We start from the raw sequence: 12,307 nt of genomic DNA, 5'->3' as shown, positions 1-12,307 counted from the left end.
ATCAAGCAACATTAGAATTTAATAGCATTAGCATTGGAGTTCTGTCTTTGGACAATTCAATATTTACTCTAATTTTCTCTGTTTCGGTCAACTCCTAAGTAAATTTGTGCAGCAGCTAGCTCAGCTACTAAATGATCGTAGCTTTTGGAAAGGCTGCTATTGGCAGGTTAGGATTAGGACCAGAAAACCAAAACAATGTGCTAAAAGGGGCTAATGCCTCCATGCTAAACTAGTATAGGAGCTTTAACTCGTATTCAACAAGCAACATCTGTCAGCATCCCACACAGTCATATATTGCATTATCAATATAAGAAATATGTCTTCATGCAGCTTTAAACCATCATAAAAGATGATTGTCATATGTGCATTAAGCGACTAATTGTGTTTTCCATAAGGATTAACAACCATTAACTGGTGCAACTGAAGTGAGGCAGGATGTCGACTGTTGTACAATGAACAGGCAGAAAATCACTGTTGCAGTCACACACAGACAAACGTTCCTTTATTGTGTATTTATGGACAGTTTGCACATTTATGATTTATCATTAGCAACAAGGATGATGCATCAACTGTAATAAAACCTCTCAGAGTTGTATTATTTGAAAAAACAAATGAACATGAATAAATAAATAATGAAAAGTGACTAAATCCGGTTGTTGTAGTTTTTTTTTTCTTCTTCCCTCCAGTGACTGAACTTGCTGTATACATTATAAATCAATTCATCTAGCAAAAACATATCCTAACTTTATAAAATATGGGTTTTCAGTTCAAGTCCAGTGTCTTCAAAATCACCCTAAGGAAAAACAGAAATCTTCTGAAAGCAGTAGTGAAATGTCATTATAATACATATTCAAGAAATGTCATGAGGTTCTTCTCTAATAAAAACTGACATCGACCATCTAGAGGAAAACCTACCGATGTGCACAAGAAAAGACATTCTCTCGATGGCACAGAGCAGGGTAGAAACCAGGGCTGATTATTTTCTGTTCAGAGCCTTTAGATATAAACATTCTACTTACATGGTCACTGCTTTCATCAACACTGAGGCAAACAGTGTCATCACATTTAATCAGAAGTTACACTTTATTTTACAGTCTGCGTAGCTTATGTGTACTATATTCCCAGCATTCACAATAAAAATGTGTTCCGATATCTACTCTGGGGCAGAGGATTATTGCACTGAATGACATCAGTGCCGACGCCGATCCCACAAGTAAGCTCCAAATAATAAACGAGCGTCAGTACCATTGTGTTCATAAATGCCCAGAGGATAAGAGGACGCTCAGGTGTAACACACCCCTCCCAGCAAAATATTACACAGATGCTGAATCACCAACTTGGGCATAGTGGACGCTCCACCACTGTATATGACTAATTTGGGGAAAGCTAAAAAGACGTACAGCATATATTAATATTGGGTTACTATTCAAGGAATTTGAAGGATTACAACATATCAAAATGTCCAAATCTCCAGGTGTGGCAGTCATGGGATGCTATCAGAAAAATTGGGATATAATGGTGTTGAGTAGGCCACTGTTATTGGTATGTTTTAATTTAATATGGACAACAAAGGCTCGCCAACACTACGAGGGACAATGGCAGCCATGTTGGAGGCCTCGTCGATTACTGTAAACAGGTCTTGTGTCATTCAGCAGACACATCATTTTTGTGCTGCGTTTCCTGAAGACTTTTCACAAACACATGTGACTGATTTCCTATCAACTAAGATATATTTAGCAAAGGCCTACTAACAAATCAATATATGCCTCGCTAATTAACATCCTCCTGTTGTACAATTGTTATAACAGTGGGAGAGGAGCTTGAGTTAGCATCTAGTTGTAAAATTAACCCCAGTTGCTCTTCTGTAATTATCTTGCTGCAGACAAGAAAACACAAATGTTGAGATTTATCTATGATAATTTTGGCCATCTTACATTTCCAATATATGTGATGCATTTCAAGAACGCCTTAAAATGTCTTTCTGTTTCTGAAAGTAATCAAGGAAAAGCATGTAGCCTAACATTCTGTGAGAACAATATATTATTATAAATTAATTCTTATCTTTATTTTTGCAGTTTCAAATATATTTGATGTAGAAAAACAATAAAAGTCAAATAGATACAATAATTGTACTATTTTCCAGGACTTTCAGCCCCATCTCATGTTCTTCACTAGTAAACAGTAGTGCTAAGACGTGATCCTGTAGTGTAGAGCTGCTCTTTCCAAGGTCAAGAATACATATTCAACAGTCATGGCTGAAACAGGTTTGCAATATTTGAAATGCATATGCATAAAATATACAGTGTTTACTTTGAAACCTGATTCAAAACACATTTTAAATAGCAGTGTAGTTGCAATAAATCTGAAATAAGACAGTGTATAAATGAAATGAGAAATCATCAAACATAAGCCTACTGAAAATGCATCATATGCATTATTTATAACATTGTTTGCAATGGCCAAAATTATTTTTATTTTTAATTACTATATATTATAATAATATAATAAGTATTCCTTTTTAAATCAAATAAATGTTCCCTTTAGTTCACTGTTACAGTGAAAGAAATTTGGACACAAACGAGAAGAGCGAGCTAATAATACTATTCCTTTTAGATATATCTTCTTTTTGAGTTTTATCTCATATAGTTATTTATTTAACATTTTAAAATAGCTAATTCTTTGACAGACCAACATCGTGGCTCCAGTTGTGGCTGCAAGGACGTTTGTCACACAACTACAAAGCCTCTACAACACAACGAGATTGTAGAATAAAGTGCACTGTAACTGAATCACACACATCTTTCCTAGTACTGTAGTTGTGCGCTGCGCAGCGTCAAACTGGGCAGAGGGCTCCAGGGCTCTCTTGGGGTCATTCATCAAGGCTGAACCGTGGAGAAATGTGCCTGTTGATGGTATTAAAAGCCTGGGGTGATATTGGTCTTCTCCACTGCGGAGACGATCTGGCAACTCGGGTGAGCCCTATCTCACTTTACTCCATTCTCAAGCTGTTTGCTGTCGGAGAGGTGACGAGTGTGACCAGAACATTTGAAAACACCCACCGTACCCCCAACCCCTTCCCCATCCCCACCAGACACGTCACGCCATGTACTCTTGCTATTGCCCGGTTCCATAAATCATTTTACTCTCATAAATTCATGATTGATAAATTATCTTCTCTTTGTAGGCAACAAAATGAAAACTTGTGGTAGTTAAGGCAGTCTTTCCATTAACAAACAAGACAATAAACTCAGAAAATGTGATCGGATAAGAAAAACAAAATGAAAAGGTCGGACATGTCCTTAAGAAGTCATGTTTACTTGCTCTGTGGTTAAAATCCTTTTCACGTTTCGTTCTTCAGTCTCTCGAGGAAAAAAAAGTCTTGTACAGTTCCCAAACATCTTCCTCTCCCTTTTATCTATCTTTCATCTGGTTCCCCATGGAGTCCCTCTAGACCCTATAGAAGCCTGGGTTTGTAGACTTCAGCAGGAAGAAAACCGCAGAGGTGGCAGTTATACGTGCACCGAAGGCACACTCTTGTTGAGGACTTGCACCCTCATCAGCTGGACGCTGGTCATGATCTTCTTCTGGTGGCCCATCAGCGTCACCCCGAGCCTCTGGATGTCTCTGTACAGCACGCGGATATAAACACATACAAATCTTTGTCAACGCGGCTGCAACACTCAGATGTCAGTACTGTACTTTGACTGTAGAGCCCTTTATTTGAAACAGACTTCTATAACACACACTACTCGCTACTTTCTTTATTTAACCAGATTCTAAGTATATTTTAACAAAATTCCCTTGTTATTTGAGCTTTTAATTAAATTTTTTTCTTTTGATGCAAACGTAACAATCCTTTGACTGTTATGTTGATAAATGGAGGATAATATGTAATCAAGGAGCATAAAGGTTAACTGTTGCAGAATACACAAAAACTACTGGATGGATAACAATGAAACTTGGTGAGTCAGGGAAGTACCCATTAAAATTCTGCACTAAGAATTTATTATTACTTTCTTTAACAGTTGTGACCGAAAAAGACCCAATGACCAAGCAGCTTTTAGTATCTAAACTAAAACAGGGTCAGTAGCTTTTCCAAACTTCTTTATTTCGGCAGCTCTAAAACTAAAAAGTAATGTGGATGTAGCACTTTTATTTTGAAATCTGTTGCTGTCTCAGCGTTCCCACTCCTCGGTCAGTTTGACCCATTCATCGTCTGCCTTGTGCTTCTGTTCTGCTCCACGTAGTTTACATGTGCTTCTGATCTCGGGTGTATCGCTCAGTATTTTTGAGTTTTTGTTTTTTTTGTATCACTAACCTTAACAATTAATTATTGACTTTAAATATTATTTTTGTTTGTTTTGATCTCCACTTATTCTTTAGTTATTTTACTGTCCAGCCCTTTTTTAAGTGCTTTGGAAATAAACTAGATTTGATTTGTCCTGCACCTACCGCCCTTGTTCTGTGTCTGTATTTTGGGCCAAAAGATCCGTCTACAAGAGGGGAAAATTACCCCCATTTCCCAATGGGTCTACATATATACATGGCTGACGGAACTTCACTGACAGTAGCTTGACACAGATTGAATCATTAGAGATTCACTGGGAGCAGTTTTACAAGTGTGGGGAAGCCAGAACTCACTTCAATGTGTCAGTCAAACTGTTAAAGCCCTAATGATCTCTCGCCCTGCAGGGGCCTCTAAGATATCAGCTGGTGGAGCCCAGTGTTACATTCTGCCGCTTAACAGCTCGCCATCACCTCTGAGCTGTTATCACCCTCCATGGCCGTCAGTGCTCACCCTTGGTTCATGCTTATGACGTGTCCCAGAGTGTGGTACCCCCCTGCTGCAAAGCGCTCCTTGTAGCGGCCCATCTTTATGGTGTCCAGCCACTCATCTACTGAGTGACAGCTACTGAAGTCTGGAATAGCTCTCTCCATCAGCGGCGGACTGCTTAAACTGCGGCAGAGAGTGAGAGAGACGGCCGTAGATAGACAGAGAGAGCGAGGAAGACGAATGGGAAGACAAAAAGACAAGTTAGAGGGAGTCAGAACACAAGAAAAGAGTCCAAATGTGAGCAAGAGGGAGAGTGAATGGGTGAGAGGGGGCTTTGAAATGCACTAGTACCTGAGGCAGAAAATCAATAGCTGTTAAAATGATAGAGAAAAGGTGGCGGCTGAGGTTGCAGGATGGCTGCTTTGGGTAGATTAATAAAAGGAGAAATCCTTAACACTCCTGCCTCTCCTCTGCCTCTTCCTCTAACTCCATTCTCCCCTCACCCTCACCCACAGACGTACAGGGAAGCACAATGCCACGCAACACTGACTCTGTACGACCTGGGGTCTGAACTGAGCAATTTACACAAGTCCAGCCTCGGCCCTGGTGTCATCTCAGACCTGCTCCCACGTTCACCGCAGATCAATGTCAATATCACAGCGAGGCTTTTACTTAACGCACAGCGCGTCTCTCAGATGGGCTTATTGGAAAACGAACATGACCACTCGCTTCATCTGACGGAGAACTTTGAGGGAAACTTGACACTGCAACTTTATCCCACCGCGCTCGTGTTTGATAGCAGCGGGACGAGATTGGATTTACTCTGTCTCCCACACTAAGACAGTTACTTAGCCTAACAGTCTGCCACCGTATATTGTCCAAGAGATCATCTTCTCAGCTACTCACAGGCAGTGTCTTGTTTCGATTTGGAGCTTAATCCCCTCATCACAAGAACCAATATTTGACTGCATTTTGGTGAACTGTCTGGCCAAATTAAATCAAAAGACTCCTCAGCATGTGACACAATGCACCCATGTAGCTTTGCTGCAAATGTGGGTTTATTCAGCGGCTCACCCACCTGCAGAGCATGTCCATGGACTTCAGGTTCTCCGGGTTGCGGATTAGCTTGTCGAGAACGGTGACTATCTGGCAAAAGCGCGGCCTCTCGTTGCGTTCCTTCTGCCAGCAGTCCAGCATGAGTGTGTGCAGAGCAGCAGGGCAGCCCATGGGAGCAGGCAGCCTGTAGCCCTCCTCCACAGATTTGATCACCTGCACAACGTCCAGCAAGATATGGATGAGAGCACAGTGTCAAGCAGGAAAACACGCTGAGTGAATGGAAGCTATGATCAAAAAACAGGGCTCACGTCTCTGTTGGTGAGGTTCCAGTATGGTCGCTCCCCGTAAGACATCACCTCCCACATGACCACGCCGTAGCTCCAGACGTCACTGGAGGAGGAGAACTTCCTGTAGGCGATTGCCTCCGGGGCCGTCCAGCGGATTGGGATCTTTCCACCCTGCCAGAAACAAAAAGGGGTTCAACCAGGAAATATTAGACATGATCTGCTGGAAGAGTCCAGAGAATTGGGTCTGGACTTTAGCTGCAGTTTGCTTTTCATGCATGAACAAAGCAGCGGGAGGTTCTCTGCACAGACGCGTTCAACAGCAACAAATCCTCCGCATTATTCAGGGGAGAGGTGGTGCAGCTGCGAACAGCAGGCAGAGACAGGAAGTGACATATCAATTCCACTTTTCTTGACAACACAGACACTGGCGTCAGCTCTTATCACCACAAACTCTCTTGACATCTTCGTTTGTGTCTTCTACGTGTGTGACTACACTTTTTCACCTGGGGATTTCTGTTCTTTTTCTTTTTTTACCTTGTGCATCTGTCATGTTAGAAGCGTGTTAGAAGCGTGTTAGAAGCGTGTTAGAAGCGTCATAAACCCCAGTGGCTCACTGTTAATCCAGCAGTGGATCACCAGCTGTGTTCTCACATCGGATTCTCCTGACTTTCTTTGCTGAGACTCTCTGGAGTTCAGTGCATGTCTGAAAGCAGCTTCCGTGTGACAGACTTACATGACATCTTGCAGTTGTGGAATCAAACTGATGGATAAGTCTGGCTATTTTCTACATTTGTCCTTTTATCGACACACAATGCAATGGATAATCAACAATTAACTCCATCATGTGCCAGATATAGGACTTTAACCCACAATGGTTCCAGTGGAGCTTGTGAACAAGTTTCATTTCAACAGAGAGTGGTGTTTGTCTGTCTACAGTGGTGAAAGACACATTCACATCCTTTTTTTCAGGTAAAGGTAGTTATGGTGTACCACAATGTAAAAGTACCACAGTATTATCAGGAAAATGTTAAAATAGGGTTTCCTGGTTTGACTCTATATCAGGTTGAGCAGTCTACTCTGAAGCAGTTCATCATATTTTAAAAGCATATCATTGTTTTCTATGGATAATCTAACTTGTACAAGAATCAAGAGCTAGAGTAAGATTTATAGAATCAAAAGTAGTTAACTATTTAATAATAATAATAATAATTATTATTATTATTACTTATTTGTACAGCACTTTTCAATACAGGTAACAAAGTGCTTTATAACAAACAATAAGCTAACTTCACGATCAGAGTACAAATAATAATAATAATAATAATAATAATAATAAAGATACAGATAATAAAACTCATGGACATCTATAAAACTTAAGTAAAGTACCTCCTAAAATCCGTAATAATGCACTTAGTTACTATGAACTACTGTTTGAACGTCCACACAATGTCCTGAGTTAAATGACACATAAAGACTAGAGGGAGCCAGTGTGGACCTGGTCAGGACAAGAATAGACTTGCAAATGTGAGCAGGTATGTGAGCCACTTATATTATTTTGACGTAGAGCTGACACTTAATTAGGTTGACAAATGGATACATCACTTGTTAAACAAACAAGGTTCTCCCCATGGGTTGTTTTAAACATCTGAAGGTTACTGTTAGAACGTAGGCCGCTGCACATACCTGCTGTCCTGCTAAACAGTAAATCCAGCTACTCGAGCCAGAGGAATTCACTAACCTTAATTCACTGTCGTAATACTCGGCAGGTTCTTCAAAGTGACTTTGCTGCCACTTTGATTCTGTGCAATAAGCAGCTTTATTCACTTTACTTACATTTTCCCGGCAGTTATGTGAACTGTATTAATCTCCAGCCATTATCCACCATTAATTCAAGATGTGCTGTAATGACACTGTTGTCTGTAATATCACAATCTACAGTCTTTATCCCCTCCAGAGTGTCTGAGTGATGCTGCGTGTAATCACCTTGCTGTCTGTAATCTGATTTCTGTGCTTTACCAGACTGTAACAGACAAATGTGTCAAATGCTGATTTCCGTGTGCTGCAGGCTGATAGCATCAGACTGTGGAAGGAGCTGCCTCGGCCTTTTTTAGTTAAGACTAAATATATGTGCTCCCATCAGGCTGCAGGTTTAATATCAGGCTTCTCTCAACTGGAGCACTTACACAGATTTTACTTTGCTCCCACATTTATGGGATTATGGTTGTATTCTTTTTTCTGCATCACTTTTGAATGGTTGTATCTGTCACTGACTTTTATGTTTGCCTCTTTGTTATTCTCTTGGCTATAGCTCGAGCTCTCGGTGGAGCTGCCAACTTAAAGCCTGTACATGAATACAAAATGCATTTCAGCTTTTCAATTCAGTTCACAAAATATTAAGATTTTGATCCTTCCCCCCCCCCCCCAAACAAAACGATTTGACTGTGATCACATTAGGACACGAGAAAGCTGAATTCTTAAATGTAATTTGTTGAGAAGATCTCAGGGTTTAGGAAGTTCAAACATTTTAAATACTTCTTAAGAACACTACTTTGCCTAGTGCTGCCTAAGGCCAAGTTCACACTACATGACTTTCAAAGTCGGCGTGTCGCTGGGCAGTCCACACTAAACGATTTGCTACACATTTGATCACAAAAACACAGGAGACATGGTGAATACGATTGATCCCCCTGCTCTTCTGTGTCATCCTGCTCACAGACTAAAAGGAGGTGAAACACTTCAGTGGACGTCACAGTTATAAAGAATGGAGTGCAGCTCAGGCAAAGATTTCTCTCCAAAAATGACCCGAAACTGCTACAATTTATGCCAGCTCTACTGAGTTTGTGTTATACTGTCCCTCACACACACAGTTACTGCTTCATTTCCCCGAATTCAGACGTGTCCAAAGTAAAAAAAAAATCCGGGGACACCTCGCCACTGCATTTACACTCACCACCTTCTTCTTATCCTGCGCTTTGATTAGCTGGATCTTGCTGGAGTTGTCACTGACTCCTGACTAGATTTCCTAGAGGTTAGAACAGGTTGGAAATCTGATTTGCAAATCTAGCTGAGAATAGTCTCTTATGAACTAGTTCTAAGTAGAGAGAGCTGGACTAGTCAGTGTCAGTGACCTCCTCAGGCCATGAAAAAATGGAGAACGACAGATTCACACGGCACATCTACCACAGAGGACTTTTCCCCTCCAGAATCGCCTGAAATGGGCATTCGATTGGCAGAAGACCATGGTGGTCCCAAGTTGTCGGCTCCAGCCCAATAATGCCTGAAGCTGAAGCTCTTGGAGCCGAGGCAAAGCAAGTATTAGAGAGGATGGGGGGAGTCGAGGAAAAGATTCTATTGGAGAGAGACCAGTCCACAGTTTGTCTTTAAACATAATTAACCCGGTTTGATCATTAACCTGCCCACATTTAATTAGATGGTGTAAACTAGACTCAGCAGTAATTTGGTAAGAAATGTGGTATTAAAATCACCATTACTGTGTTTCATGTCATTTAATTTACAGCTCAAAGAACACATTTAAGTGTGCAGTATCTCTTTATCGTTAGCTGTTTGGTTTCGTCCAAGCACAGAGGAAGGATGTGCTAAAATCTAACTAAGGTTGATGCCTTTTAACAAAGAAATCTAATAAAATGTCTTGAACCATGTAATTAAAGGAGTACTCCATTGATTTATTGTTGGATTTCCATAAAGTTAGAGAACTCACTCTCAAAGATTTACTGACTTTTACTCCATATAGTGAGGGTCAAGCTCCAGATGTACTGTATTTCCCATAAAGCAGCACAGTACTGTTTTTTTTTTCTCTCCCTTTGTCATACGTTAATGCCCATTTATTTTTACCCTCAACTTCACTTTGTACCAAGTCTCAGGCCCAAACAGAGATAACCTTGATGTCAGGGTTTTTTTGAAAACTGAATATCATGTATGAAATGCCAGAGTTGCTCTCTGAATAGAAATACCTCACACTAGACAGGTTCTCAGTATTGGCTGATACTGAGTAATTAGGGTTTCACTGCTGTTCTGTTGGTTGTATTATGGGAGATGTTGGCTCTAGGGTTTCAGACTTCACCCAAAGCTAAAAGTTTGGAAAATCTCTGCCTCTGGGGCTTCAGATTTTGTTGGGGAGTCCCCAAATTTTGTGGAAGCTCTGTTTAATCCCTTACATGTCCAGTGTGTAAGATTAAGGTGAAAGGGATTTTTGGCAGAAATTGAATATAAAATAATCCTAGTGATGTTTTCACTGGTCAGCAATCATCTAAATTGTATGAATTGTTGTTTTCTTTACCATAGAATAGACTCTTTATATTTAACAACTTTATATTTACATGGAAGGGGGTCCTCTCTGTGGAGGCCACCATGTTTTTACTGTCCTCCAAATTGGACAAACTAAAACCTTTTGAGTTTTCATGACAACTGAAGTTCACCACAGGTTCTCTTTCATGTTGGGAAGAGGAGGGTGAGATGAGGGGTGTTCAGGTGCAACATGCAACTTCACCTGTAGATGTCATTAAATTATTATTACATATTATTATGTAAGTGAACATGACACTGTAACTTTGACATATAATCTCATTATTATATAAATGTCCAATTATTGGGGGTGTACATTGGTTTTAGGTCTGTGCATATATTACACATGATTTGTGCTCATATGATAATGGCAGTCTCTTTTGAGAAACTGTGAGTGCCTCTGAATGTGTGTGTGTCGCTGCATTAATGCTTGCCTCAATGTGAAAACTCACACTGGTGGTGTATGCAGCATCAGGGTCGTCCTCAAGTACTCGGGATAGGCCGAAGTCAGACACCTTACACACCAGGTTGCTGTTGACCAGGATGTTGCGGGCAGCCAGGTCTCTGTGAATGTAGCCCAGGTCAGACAAGTAGGTCATACCGGCCGCGATGCCGCGCAGCAACCCCACCAGCTGGATGATGGTGAACTGGCCATCGTGTCTCTGCAGGAACGCAGGAAAGAACAGACAAGATCAGGAAGGAGGAGGCAGCGACAGAGAAGCTTTAACAGCAAATCAAAAAAAGAAAAGAAAATGTGAAGGTACTGCAGGAGAAAAAAGATGAAGAGAGTGATAATGGACAAGATTTTAATCAAGATAGAGAAAAGAGTAAAGATAAGAGGGTAAAACATGACAGGGATTTGCTTTTAAGTTCTAATCTGCAGTATTTTCATATAAGCAAATACTGGAGCTGTTTGACTTTGCTGTAACACAATGTTAAATCAACCTATAGAGTTTCTCACTGAAGAAAACGTTTGCATGTGATGCTCTGAACTGCTGGTGCCTGACAGCAGTCGTCTGATGCAAATGACATGAGCACTGGAAGTGTGGATTGGCCAATTTCTAGATTTTAAAATCACATGAATAGAATAATTATATTCTGCTTGATGTGTTGTGAAAAGCATTAATAGGACCGGTGTTTAAATTGAAGCTTTCTTTATAGGTGCTGAGATGCCGACATCTTGGTAATATATTGTTTCCAATGGGCAGTGAAGTCCTTTACAGTAAAAAGCTAAATTAAACCAAAGACTGACACAGGACTAAAGACAAAACCAGACCCTCTAAATGCTCTTCAACCAAAAGTATGAATACCAACCCTGAGGAAGGAGTCCAGAGAGCCGTTCTCCATATACTCTGTGATGATCATCACCGGTTTGCCTAGAGAAACAGACAAAAACATGATGGATCATTCCTGTGCTGAACTAGATATCAACAGTCTTTAAACTATTTATTTAGCCTATATCCACATTGGACTGTATATAACTCTGTGTTGTCTATGTATATATAAACTCATAAAATTCCACTGGAGGTTGAAGGTGTACAATTAAAAATATAGTATCTCTTTTTTTCTTGTGTACTTTGTTTTCACTTTGTGACTGTAAACTTGAATCTTGTATGGTCCAGAATGAAAAACAAACTTGTCACAGTTTTCTAATAGCAGCACTATATAATGTACCCCAACAGTCTATCATGTTGGGTATCGCAGCGACACATCTACCCCAACTCTGATTTAAATTTGCTACGCTTGAGGTTGGTCAGACTTGATAAAGAGAGGATGGAGGTTGTGTGTGTACACCTGTTTCTTTGCAGTATAAACTGTACAATAATTAATGATAATAAGAATTGGTATTTCTGTGGTTCTTGTTGCCCAAAATTTCACCAGTGAATTC

The 12,307-nt window shown here is 40.4% G+C and overlaps 1 protein-coding gene across 4 annotated transcripts in view; it reads right to left on the bottom strand.

Moving 5' to 3' along the window:
- Window positions 1-474: 474 nt before the first annotated feature.
- The window catches only part of epha8 (eph receptor A8), a 107,870-nt gene continuing 96,037 nt past the window's right edge, over window positions 475-12,307 (bottom strand). For 2 of the 4 annotated variants that reach the window (XM_069513354.1, XM_069513363.1), the window contains exons 15-20: window positions 11,734-11,795; window positions 10,854-11,081; window positions 6,139-6,288; window positions 5,853-6,043; window positions 4,799-4,957; window positions 475-3,624 (exon numbers count right to left, since the gene is read on the bottom strand). In XM_069513354.1, the coding sequence (XP_069369455.1) occupies window positions 3,510-3,624; window positions 4,799-4,957; window positions 5,853-6,043; window positions 6,139-6,288; window positions 10,854-11,081; window positions 11,734-11,795 (905 nt within the window). In that variant the 3' untranslated portion in view covers window positions 475-3,509. The remainder of the gene's footprint in view (window positions 3,625-4,798; window positions 4,958-5,852; window positions 6,044-6,138; window positions 6,289-10,853; window positions 11,082-11,733; window positions 11,796-12,307) is intronic. The other 2 variants (XM_020087139.2, XM_069513366.1) reach the window with 1 other exon arrangement.

This window comes from Paralichthys olivaceus, chromosome 2, assembly GCF_024713975.1.
Source record: "Paralichthys olivaceus isolate ysfri-2021 chromosome 2, ASM2471397v2, whole genome shotgun sequence".
In the NCBI taxonomy this organism is placed as follows: domain Eukaryota; kingdom Metazoa; phylum Chordata; class Actinopteri; order Pleuronectiformes; family Paralichthyidae; genus Paralichthys; species Paralichthys olivaceus.
This window is presented reverse-complemented; position numbering and strand designations above follow the sequence as displayed.